The sequence below is a fragment of the Schistocerca cancellata genome, chromosome 12, assembly GCF_023864275.1.
Source record: "Schistocerca cancellata isolate TAMUIC-IGC-003103 chromosome 12, iqSchCanc2.1, whole genome shotgun sequence".
NCBI classification, from domain to species: Eukaryota; Metazoa; Arthropoda; class Insecta; order Orthoptera; family Acrididae; genus Schistocerca; species Schistocerca cancellata.
Window position 1 is genome coordinate 151,091,968 of NC_064637.1, and position 13,112 is coordinate 151,105,079.

Consider the following 13,112-nt stretch of genomic DNA (forward strand, 5'->3'; position numbering starts at 1 on the left):
TTTTTAAAATTTTCTATCTGTTCACTGATGATTTTTAGGTTTCTGTTGTTTGTGAAAGTGAATAACTTCTGTAGTAATGTATGTAAGTGTCTAGCTAGGTGGTAAGATGGTGTATTTTTGAAACTGATTATGGGCCTGATTGGGCAGTTATTCTTATGTATCTTTGGTAAACTATTGAGACAGGGTGCTTTGGGATTCTTTTGTGTCATGTATTTGGCTTGAGTTTCTGTGACAGTGACTCTGAGGGTTTTTAAGACTTTTTGAATGTTTCTTTGGTATTCATGGTAGGATAACTGATTTTCTTGATTATGTTGTTCTGTTCTATTAATTTTTCTGTTTTCTTGATGTACTCTGCCTCATTCGTCAGCACAAGTGTATTCCCTTTGTCTGCTCTGGTGATGATTGCATTGGGTTATTGGAGTTTTTTGTTTAGTTTTATAGGTATATTTTGCTTTCTTATTTTTTGTTTCTGAGATGATGTGGGTCTTGTTCTCCTTTATTATGTGTTTTATCTCTTCTGCTACAAGTTCACGTGTCAAGTTGGCATTGAAGTTTGGGTTCTCCAACTTTCCTTGTTGCTTTATTATGTATGCTATTTCTGTGATAAGGTTTTCTATGATTTTGTGTGACAGGTTTGTGTTTACGTTGTGTTTAGGCCCCTTTTCAAGTAATTATCTTTCTTGTTTCATGTCAATTAAATTGACAAGTCTGTCATGGAACACATGTTGGGTCCACACTCTGTCTTCTTTATCTATTGTTGTGGCAGATCTCATGAGGTGATTCAGTTTTTTATTTTGTGCTTCTTTCTTTTTGTTCATTAGTGTTTCTGTGTAAGACCTGATTTCTTGAGTTATGTCATCGAAATGGGTTGGTGTATTTAAGAGATTGGCTAATTCAAGGTGTGTTTTGTACATCTGAAGATTAAGCTGCTGTTTTTTTTCTAAATCAGGGCCATAACAAACACAAGACCAACGATGAACAAGTGGGCAACGACAAAAACATGACAGCTCTCAGTGAATGTGTTGTCAGAAGTGTCTGCTCAGATCACATTTTCGCCTCATTTTGTGCAAGTGCACGTGAGGCGAAGTAGTGAGCGGAAATTCGTGAAAAACTGAGTGAAAAAAATGTACTAAATAACAGTTGATTGAGACACAAACCAGGGACACGAAACAGGCCGAAAAATTTAAGTACAGAAACGTACATAACCTCTACCTTCGAAACGGCTCTCCACAAATACGGAATAATTTTCTTCATGGCTAGTTTGCAGATGGCATGCTGTCAAAAATACGACGAAAACGAGCACTAATATCGATGTATAATAATACAGTGGAGTTAGCGGAGTAATTTTAAGGCGAGTGTCTAAAGCAAACTAAGGAAATTGCAAATACTGTACTTCTTAGGCCTGCTGTAGTTAAATTATTATTAATGTGATATATTACTTTACAGAAATATAAATTTGACCCACAGAAGATGACACATCAGTGTCGAAACATGTCTGAGTGAATATAAAAACTAATTATAATTGCATGAGGCTGATTTACGAAAAACACAGTTTTTAAATCGCAAACATGGAAGAACGAAAAGAAGAGCTTCAAAACTTAGTGAAATGAGGTATGATTTTATGTGTATAGACTGATGTGGCGAGCGAAAACTTGTATCTAGGCTGGGAATATGTAAGTTCTTTCACATGTGTTTCAGGATGGGTTCCCCATTTACCTTCGATGCTGAGGTGGAATTCCAGAACATGGAGAGACTCGACAATCCTGTTTGTGTGTAAGGTGGAATTTAAAAGTAGACTGGAGCGGCAGTGAGAATTTGGATCGAGGGGGGAAGCGTGCCAGGGTAATTCTTGCTGTTTTGTGAACTGCTGTGCCAAGGTGGTTCAGTGGCTAACGCACCTGCCTAGTAAGTGGGAGGACCAGGTTCGATTCTCGGTCTTAGTACAAGTTTTCACTCGGTGCTTCAATCTATATACACTCCTGGAAATTGAAATACGAACACCGTGAATTCATTACCCCAGGAAGGGGAAACTTTATTGACACATTCCTGGGGTCAGATACATCACATGATCACACTGACAGAACCACAGGCACATAGACACAGGCAACAGAGCATGCACAATGTCGGCACTAGTACAGTGTATATCCACCTTTCGCAGCAATGCAGGCTGCTATTCTCCCATGGAGACGATCGTAGAGATGCTGGATGTAGTCCTGTGGAACGGCTTGCCATGCCATTTCCACCTGGCGCCTCAGTTGGACCAGCGTTCGTGCTGGACGTGCAGACCGCGTGAGACGACGCTTCATCCAGTCCCAAACATGCTCAATGGGGGACAGATCCAGAGATCTTGCTGGCCAGGGTAGTTGACTTACACCTTCTAGAGCACGTTGGGTGGCACGGGATACATGCGGACGTGCATTGTCCTGTTGGATCAGCAAGTTCCCTTGCCGGTCTAGGAATGGTAGAACGATGGGTTCGATGACGGTTTGGATGTACCGTGCACTATTCAGTGTCGCCTCGACGGTCACCAGTGGTGTACGGCCAGTGTAGGAGATCGCTCCCCACACCATGATGCCGGGTGTTGGCCCTGTGTGCCTCGGTCGTATGCAGTCCTGATTGTGGCGCTCACCTGCACGGCGCCAAACACGCATACGACCATCATTTGCACCAAGGCAGAAGCGACTTTCATCGCTGAAGACGACACGTCTCCATTCGTCCCTCCATTCACGCCTGTCCCGACACCACTGGAGGCGGGCTGCACGATGCTGGGGCGTGAGCGGAAGACGGCCTAACGGTGTGCGGGACAGTAGCCCAGCTTCATGGAGACGGTTGCGAATGGTCCTCGCCGATACCCCAGGGGCAACAGTGTCCCTAATTTGCTGGGAAGTGGCGGTGCGGTCCCCTACGGCACTGCGTAGGATCCTACGGTCTCGGCGTGCATCCGTGCATCGCTGCGGTCCGGTCCCAGGTCGACGGGCACGTGCGCCTTCCGCCGACCACTGGCGACAACATCGATGTACTGTGGAGACCTCACGCCCCACGTGTTGAGCAATTCGGCGGTACGTCCACCTGGCCTTCCGCATGCCCACTATACGCCCTCGCTCAAAGTCCGTCAACTGCACATACGGTTCACGTCCACGCTGTCGCGGCATGCTACCAGTGTTAAAGACTGCGATGGAGCTCCGTATGCCACGGCAAACTGGCTGACACTGACGGCGGCGGTGCACAAATGCTGCGCAGCTAGCGCCATTCGACGGCCAATACCGCGGTTCCTGGTGTGTCCGCTGTGCCGTGCGTGTGATCATTGCTTGTACAGCCCTCTTGCAGTGTCCGGAGCAAGTATGGTGGGTCTGACACACCGGTGTCAATGTGTTCTTTTTTCCATTTCCAGGAGTGTACATAAAACCATATCTGCATGAGACGGTGCTGGCGGAAGCTGTCGGCAGCACATCTGTCGGCAAAGATTAAGCGCGAAGTTCGATAGTAGGCACTGGATCGAACCAGAGACACACGCGCAAGCAACGCGCCGCCAACGCCCACTCGACAGCACGTATTTAGGCAGCCGTCGCTGACAGGAGAGCCTCGCCGACTCACTCATCCAGTGTGACATCTGTCAGTCTACTCAAGGTGCAGGCCTAGTTTTTCTCGGGTTACAGCAGTACACAGCGACCAGATTAGTGCGTACCGGTACAGCAGGACTTTTACTGTACCAGCAGTAAGTGTAAAGTTTTTAATGGAAAGATTAGCGATATTGTCTGCAAGAGGACTACCACTGATGAGCTTGTACCGCAACAGATGGGCTCTATTCATGTTAAGCAAATATTCATGTAAATAAAGAACCAGATTGATCCACATGTGCATTTGTATTATAGAAAGAGGATACCGGCCACCCTTAACAACATCCTCACCCTTGCTTCTTTGCAGCACAAGTCTCTTCAGAGACCAGTAAAGTCTATGAAACTGTGTCACTTCATTTGTGTAAGTACTTCAAATTACACTTTTTCTCTGATCTGATTTTGACAAAATAAAGCCTATGTGTTGCCCAAAGCTATCATGAAGTTATACCTATTTTTCCATGATCCAATTTTGAGGAAATGAACACTATATGAAATAGTTTTGAAAATTAGCGTGTTCAGACAAACAAACATATTGATGAAACTTTGAATTACGACAGGTGATCCAATTTTTGTCAGTTAAATCCTACATGGTGCCACAAACAACAATCAAGTTACCTGCGAAAACCCCATGAAACCTCTTCTAGTAGTTTTGGAGATTAGCGTGTTCAGACAGACAGAACAGATTCAGAGTTTTATTAATCGTACATTACTGGCCATTAAAATTGCTACACCACGAAGATGACGTGCTACAGACGCGAAATTTAACCGACAGGAAGAAGATGTTGTGATATGCAAATGATTAGCTTTTCAGAGCATTCACACAAGGTTGGCGCCGGTGGCGACACCTACAACGTGCTGACATGAAGAGAGTTTCCAACCGATTTCTCATACAAAAACAGCAGTTGACCGGCGATGCCTGGTGAAACGTTGTTGTGATGCCTCGTGTAAGCAGGAGAAATGCGTACCATCGCGTTTCCCACTTTGATAAAGATCGGATTGTAGCCAATCGCGATTGCGGTTTATCGTATCGTGACATTGCTGCTCGCGTTGGTCGACATCCAATGACTGTTAGCAGAATATGGAATCGGTGGGTTCAGGAGGGTAATACGGAACGCCGTGCTAGATCCCAACGGAATCGTATCACTAGCAGTCGAGATGACAGCCATCTTATCCGCATGGCTGTAACGGATCGTTCAGCCACGTCTCGATCCCTGAGTCAACAGATGGGGACGTTTGCAAGACAACAACCATCTGCACGAACAGTTCGACGACGTTTGCAGCAGCATGGACTATTAGCTCGGAAACCATGGCTGCGGTTACCCTTGAAGCTGCATCACAGACAGGAGCGCCTAGGATGGTGTAGTCAACGACGAACCTGGGTGCACGAATGGCAAAACGTCATTTTTTCGGATGAATCCAGGTTCTGTTTACAGCATCATGATGGTCGAATTCGTGTTTGACGACATCGTGGTAGGCGCACATTGGAAGCGTGTATTCGTCATCGCCATACTGGCGTATCACCCGGCGTGATGGTATGGGGTGCCATTGGTTACACTTCTCGGTCACCTCTTGTTCGCATTGAAGGCACTTTGAACAGTGGACGTTACATTTCAGATGTGTTACGACCCGTGGCTGTACCCTTCATTCGATCCCTACGAAACCCTACATTTCAGCAGGATAATGCACGACCGCATGTTGTACGGGCGTTTCTGGATACAGAAAATGTTCGACTGCTGCCCTAGCCAGCACATTCTCCAGATCTCTCACCAATTGAAAACGTCTGGTCAATGGTGGCCGAGCAACTGGCTCGTGACAATACGCTAGTCACTACTCTTGATGAACTGTAGTATCGTGCTGAAGCTGCATGGGCAGCTGTACCTGTACACGCCATCCAAGCTCTGTTTGACTCAATGCCCAGGCGTATCAAGGCCGTTATTACGGCCAGAGGTGGTTGTTGTGGGTACTGATTTCTCGGGATCTATGCACCCAAATTGCGTGAAAATGTAATCGTATGTCAGTTCTAGTATAATATATTTGTCCAATGAATACCCGTTTATCATCTGCTTTTCTTCTTGGTGTAGCAATTTTAATGGCCAGTAGTGTATTAGTATGGATTTATCCTGATATGGTGAGATATAATGTTAAGCAAACAGATTCATAGTGAAGTGTCTCTGTTATCTATAGACAGTCCAGTTGGTCCAAAAGCATTTGGCATCTTTGAGAAAATTATAAAAAAGTTGTAAAATGGTAGTTACGCAGAGGCAGATATTTTTTTTTTAAACGTTTCGCCTGACAGTACTTACTGGCCAGGTGCGACGCAGGTGCCGTTCTCGCACGGTGGGTCGCAGTATGGCGTGCACCTGTTGGGCTTCCCTGGGATGTTCACGTAGTTGGGCCAGCACGTACACGCGCCTGGAGCGTGGCACCTGGCGTTCACACACGTGTATATCTGCCTGACCTTCAGCGGATTGATGCACTGGCACTTGCTGGGGGCGACGCATCTCCCTTCGCCACAGCCATGTCTGCAGACGGGCTCACAGCGGAGGGGGTCGTTCCTCTCGATCTCAACAAATGATCTATTGTCGCTGCAAATAAATTACACACATTAATCTGGCGTAATGCCGATTACAGACAGAATTAAAAATGGCAGTTCTTCACTTAGGCTGTTGGTTACACCGAAGAAGCAAAGAAACAGGTACACCTGCCTAATACAGTGTGGAGCCCCAGTGCGCACGCGGAAGTGCCGCATGGACTCGATTAATGTGTGAAGTAGTGGTTCAAAATGGTTCAAATGGCTCTGAGCACTATGGGACTTAACATCCGAGGTCATCAGTCCGCTAGAACGTACAACTACTTAAACCTAACAAACCTAAGTACATCACACACATCCATGCCTGAACCGTTTCCAGACTGGTGAAGTAGTGCTGGAGGGAACTGACATCATGAAGCCTGCAGGAATGTCCATAAATCCGTGAGAGTACGAGGGGGTGGAGACCTTTTACGAACTGCACATTGCAAGGCATCCCAAATATGCTCAATAATGTTCATGTCTAGAGAGTTTGGTGGCAAGCGAAAGTGTTTAAACTCTGAAGAGTGTTCCTAGATCCACTGTGTAGCAATTCTGGACGTTTGGGGTGTCACATTATCCTGCTGGAATTGTCCAGTTCCGACGGAATGCACAATGGACATGAATGGATGCAGGTGACCAGACAGGATGCTTACGTACGTGTCACCTGTCAGAGTCGTATCTAGACGTATCAGGGGTCCCATATGACGCCAACTGCACACGACGCACGGAATTACAGAGCCTCCACCAGCTTGAACAGTCTCCTGCTGACATGCAGTGTCTATGGATTCATGAGGTTGTCTCCATAACAGTACACGTCCACCCCCTCGATACAATTTGGAACGAGACTCATCCGACCAAGCAACATGTATCCAGTCATCAACAGTCCATTGTCGGTGTTGACTGGCTCAGGCAAGGCGTAAAGCTTCGTGTCGTGCAGTCATCTAGGATACACGAGTGGGCCTTCGGCTCCGAAAGCCCATATCGATGATGTTTCGTTGAATGGTTCGCACGCTAATACTACTTGATTGCCCAGCACTGAAATCTGCAGCAATTTGCGGAAAGGTTGCACTTCTGTCACGTTGAACGATTCTCTTCAGTCGTCGTTGGTCCCGTTCTTGCAGGTTCTTCTTCCGGCCGCAACGATGTCGGAAATTTGTTGCTTTGCCGTATTCCTGATATTTACGGTACACTAGTGAAATGGTCGTACGGGGAAATCCCCACATCATCGCCGCCTCAGGGATAATGTGTCCCACCGCTCGTGCGCCGACTACAACAATGCCGGCTGGAGTGGCCGAGAGGTTCTAGGCGCTACAGTCTGGAACCGCGCGACCGCTACGGTCGCAGGTTCGAATCCTGCATTGGGCATGGATGTGTGTGATGTCGTTAGGTTAGTTAGGTTTAAGTAGTTCTAAGTTCTAGGGGACTGATGTCCTCAGAAGTTAAGTCGCATAGTGCTCAGAGCCATTTGAACCATTTCGACTATAACAATACGTTCAAACTCACATAAATCTTGATAACCTGCTATTGTAGCAGCAGTAACCGATCTAACAACTGTCCCAGACACTTGTCTGATGTAGGTGTTGCCGACCGCAGCGCCGTATTCTGCCTGTTTACAAATCTCTGTACTTGAATACGCATGACTATACCAGTTTCTTTGGGGCTTCAGTGTTGTTTGGTGCCTCAGACACCACCTAATCCTTTAGACAAGCAACAGAAAAGGGCTGACTCAAATTCCAGGTATGTCGATGGGTTAACTCTCATTTTTATCTATCTAGACAATTATCAGTCCAAGGTTGATGAAGAACCAGCTGCCGGAAGTGGATAACACACTCCTGTATTCATCTATACAAGCAAGAGACCAGAGCTGGCTCGAGTACCAGCTGTGTCAACCGAATTCACTCTCATTTTTATATAAAGGGTCGTGCATTGATCGTGACCGGGCCAAATATCTCACGAAATAAGCATCAAACGAAAAACTACAATGAACGAAACTCGTCTAGCTTGAAGGGGGAAACCAAATGGCGCTATGGTTCGCTCACTACATGGCGCTACCACAGGTCAAACGGATATCAACTGCGTTTTTTAAAAAATAGGAGCCCCCACTTTTTATTGCATATTCGTGTAGTACGTAAAGAAATATGAATGTTTTTCGCTTTGTGCTGCTCGGTATCCTGGACGACATCATCCAAGTGTCCGGACCGTTCGCCGGATAGTTACGTTATTTAAGAAAACAGGAAGTGTTCAGCCACATGTCAAACGTCAACCACGACCTGCAACAAATGCTGATGCCCAAGTAGGTGTTTTAGCTGCTGTCGCGGCTAATCCGCACATCAGTAGCAGACAAATTGCGCGAGAATCGGGAATCTCAAAAACGTCGGTGGCGAAATGCACCCGTACCATATTTCTATGCACCAGGAATTGCATGGCGACGACTTTGAACGTCGTGTACAGTTCTGCCACTGGGCGGAAGAGAAAGTACGCGGCGATGCCAGATTCTTTGCACGCGTTCTATTTAGCGACGGAGCGTCATTCACCAACAGCGGTAACGTAAACCGGCATAATATGCACTATTGGGCAACGGAAAATCCACGATGGCTGCGACAAGTGGAACATCAGCTATCTTCGCGGGTTAATGTATGGTGCGGCATTATGGGAGGTAGGATAATTGGCCCCCATTTTATCGATGGCAATCTAAATGGTGCAATGTATCCTGATTTCCTACGTAATGTTCTGCCGATGTTACTACAAGATGTTTCACTGCATGACAGAATGGCGATGTACATCCTAATGATGGATGTTCGGCACGTAGCTCGCGTGCGGTTGAAGCGGTATTGAATGGCGTATTTCATGACAGGTGGATTGGTCGTCGAAGCACCATACTGTGGCCCGCACGTTCACCGGATCTGACGTCCCCGGATTTCTTTCTGTGGGGAAAGTTGAAGGATGTTTGCTATCGTGATCCACCGACAACGTCTGACAACATGCGTCAGCGCATTGTCAATGTATGTGCGAACATTACGGAAGGCGAACTACTCGCTGTTGAGAGGAATGTGGTTACTCGTACTGCCAAATGCATCGACGTTGATGGACATCATTCTGAGCATTTATTGCATTAATGTGGTATTTACAGGTAATCACGCTGTAACAGCATGCGTTCTCAGAAATGAACAACCGAAATAAAATGTTCAAACGTACCTACGTTCTGTATTTTAATTTAAAGAACCTACCTGTTACCAACTGTTCGTCTAAAATTGTGAGCCATATGTTTGTGGCTATTACTTCGCCATCTATCACAAAGCGGAAAACATTCATATTTCTTTAGGTACTACACGGATATGTAATAAAAATTGGGGTTCCTATTTTTAAAAAGAACGCAGTTGATATCCGTTTGACCTATGGCAGCGCCATCTAGCGCGCCAACCATAGCACCATCTGGTTTCCCCCTTCAAGCTAGACTTTCGTTCTTTGTAGTTTTTTTCTTTTGACGCTTATGTGGTGAGATATTTGGCCCGGTCACTATCAATGGACCACCCTGTATATAAACTGGCAGTCCCAGGTTGATTGTACAGGGTGTTTCAAAAATGACCGGTATATTTGAAACGGCAGTAAAAACTAAACGAGCAGCGATAGAAATACACCGTTTGTTGCAATATGCTTGGGACAACAGTACATTTTCAGGCAGACAAACTTTCGAAATTACAGTAGTTACAATTTTCAACAACAGATAGCGCTGCGGTCTGGGAAACTCTATAGTACGATATTTTCCACATATCCACCATGCGTAGCAATAATATGGTGTAGTCTCTGAATGAAATTACCCGAAACCTTTGACAACGTGTCTGGCGGAATGGCTTCAAATGCAATTGCGATGTACTGCTTCAGCTGTTCTATTGTTTCTGGATTCTGGCGGTATACCTGGTCTTTCAAGTGTCCCCACAGAAAGAAGTCACAGGGGTTCATGTCTGGCGAATAGGGAGGCCAATCCACGCCGCCTCCTGTATGTTTCGGATAGCCCAAAGCAATCACACGATCATCGAAATATTCATTCAGGAAATTAAAGACGTCGGCCGTGCGATGTGGCCGGGCACCATCTTGCATAAACCACGAGGTGTTCGCAGTGTCGTCTAAGGCAGTTTGTACCGCCACAAATTCACGAAGAATGTCCAGATAGCGTGATGCAGTAATCGTTTCGGATCTGAAAAATGGGCCAATGATTCCTTTGGAAGAAATGGCGGCCCAGACGAGTACTTTTTGAGGATGCAGGGACGATGGGACTGCAACATGGGGCTTTTCGGTTCCCCATATGCGCCAGTTCTGTTTATTGACGAAGCCGTCCAGGTAAAAATAAGCTTCGTCAGTAAACCAAATGCTGCCCACACGCATATCGCCGTCATCAATCCTGTGCACTATATCGTTAGCGAATGTCTCTCGTGCAGCAATGGTAGCGGCGCTGAGGGGTTGCCACGTTTGAATTTTGTATGGATAGAGGTGTAAACTCTGGCGCATGAGACGATACGTGGACGTTGGCGTCATTTGGACCGCAGCTGTAACACGGCGAACGGAAACCCGAGGGCGCTGTCGGATCACCTGCTGCACTAGCTGCGCGTTGCCCTCTGCGGTTGCCGTACGCGGTCGCCCTACCTTTCCAGCACGTTCGTCCGTCACGTTCCCAGTCCGTAGAAATTTTTCAAACAGATCCTTTATTGTATCGATTTTCGGTCCTTTGGTTACATTAAATCTCCGTTGAAAACTTCGTCTTGTTGCAACAACACTGTGTTCTAGGCGGTGGAATTCCGACACCAGAAAAATCCTCTGTTCTAAGGAGTAAACCATGTTGTCTACAGCACACTTGCACGTTATGAACAGCACACGCTTACAGCAGAAAGACGACGTACAGATGCGTTGTCTTCTATATCTTTCACATCACTTGCAGCGCCATCTGTTGTTGAAAATTGTAGCTACTGTAATTTCGAAAGTTTGTCCGCCTGAAAATGTACTGTTGTCCCAAGCATATTGCAGCAAACGGTGTATTTCTAACGCTGCTCGTTTAGTTTTTATTGCCGTTTCAAATATACCGGTCATTTTTGAAACACCCCGTAGAAGCGGACGAGGAGTAGGGTACTCACTCACCTGTAGCCCTTCATACACCTGCACCCTGCGGGTCCCTTACAGACTGTGTAAGGTCCACACAGAGCCAAGCAGTCGAGCTGGCACTCGAGCAGTCCTCCGTCGCTCACTGTCAGCTTGTACCCCGTGACGCACTGGCAGCCCTGGGAGCCGTTGGTCCAGCAACGCAGCGTCGCCACGCACGTACCGAGACCGTCTTCTGTCTCGGCCCGCTGGTAGCCCGCGTCGCACTCGCAGCTGTTCGGGGCCGTGCATTTCCCGTGAGGGCAGCCGGAAGCGCACGACGGCTGACACGTCCGCAGCCCGCTCGTCCCATTCGGTTTCAACTCGTACCTGGCGGGGAGAGAGAGACACAACATGGGCATAGCAGCATCCTGCAATGTTCCTGCCTAACGAACTACTCTGATTACTGAAACTTATATGAGATGTGTCGTCCATTCAGAGTTTGTTCCGTAGGGTCAGACAATTAACCAGGCTTGGACGTTTTGCAATGTTTCCGCAACATTGTGCGGCGGAAGCGGCCTGATTTTTTGGCAGTCGGGTGACAGGTTTTTCCATCACGACAATGCCCCAGCTCACACACCCCTGTCGGTGCGGCAGTTCTTGACCAAAAATGGAATTACACCTGTTTCTCATCCCCCATACTCATCCCACCTTTCCTCAATCGACCTTTTTTTTGTTTCCTTGAATGGAATGAGATATGAAAGCAAAACGTTTTGTTGATTTTGTTGAGGTGAATAAAACACGATGGAGGCGCTCTCAACCATCACAAAAGATAAATTTCAACAATATTTTGAGAAATACGAGAGTCGTTCAGCTAGTAACGCACCACTTTCTTTTCTCAGAAGAGTCAGGAATTGGCGACAATATGCATGTCTTGTCCATGTCCTACTTTTCTACGTAGTCCCCATCACGTTCTATGGCCGTACGTCAACGTTGTGGAAGAGAATGAATTCCCTGTCGGTAAAAGCTCTTGTCCTGTAGGCGTATCCACGCTTTAACTGCATTACTGACACTCTGGCCATCTTAAAAGTGTGTTTCCCTTAGAGAATCTTTAAGCGGCCCAAGGAGATGGAAGTCAGAGGGGGCCAAGTGTGGACTGTAGGGTGCATGAGGCAATGATGTCCAACCAGTTTGGCGACATGTTCCTGGGTTCTCAGACTTGTGCATGGGCGTGCGTTATCGTGTTGGAGCAGGATTTCAGCTGAATTCTTGTCCGAACACGTCGGAAACAGTTCTTGAGTTTATTCAGAGTCTTCACGTATGCTTCTGAATTGATGGTTGACTCCCTTGGCATCACAACCACGAGAAGGAGACCATCGCAATCCCAGAAAACTGTCACCATGACTTTTCCGGCAGAGGGGGTGGTCTTGACTTTCTTCTTTTGTGGTGATGCCACTCCATGGACTGCGTTTTTATTTTCAGCGCGAAGTGTTGCAACCAGCTTTCGTCCCCCGTAACGATCCGTGACAGGAAGGCCTCTCCGTCGGTCTCAAAACGCTCCAACAATTCAGATCAAAAGGCCTTTCTTCGAATCTTATAGTCCGCTGTGGGGATTCGTGGAACCCATCGTGAGCACCTCTTTGAATACCCGAGAGTCTCGATCATTGCAGACGCACTTCCAATGCTGACCGACAACTGTAGACCAAATTTTCGAGTTGTGATGCTTCGGTCGGCACGAATAATGGCATCCACAGTATTCAGCATGTCCGGAGCAGTGGCTCTGAAAGGACGTCCCGAGCGTGGCTGATCATGGAGCTCTGTTTCTGTATTTCCTGAGGCTGTAACTTTCTTTACCC

At 46.9% G+C, this 13,112-nt stretch overlaps 1 protein-coding gene across 1 annotated transcript in view; it reads right to left on the reverse strand.

Moving 5' to 3' along the window:
• The window catches only part of LOC126109652 (cell death abnormality protein 1-like), a 193,421-nt gene that overhangs the window by 77,117 nt on the left and 103,192 nt on the right, over window positions 1–13,112 (reverse strand). The window contains exons 6-7 of the mRNA XM_049914700.1: window positions 11,317–11,646; window positions 5,921–6,202 (exon numbers count right to left, since the gene is read on the reverse strand). Coding sequence (XP_049770657.1) covers window positions 5,921–6,202; window positions 11,317–11,646 — 612 coding nt within the window. The remainder of the gene's footprint in view (window positions 1–5,920; window positions 6,203–11,316; window positions 11,647–13,112) is intronic.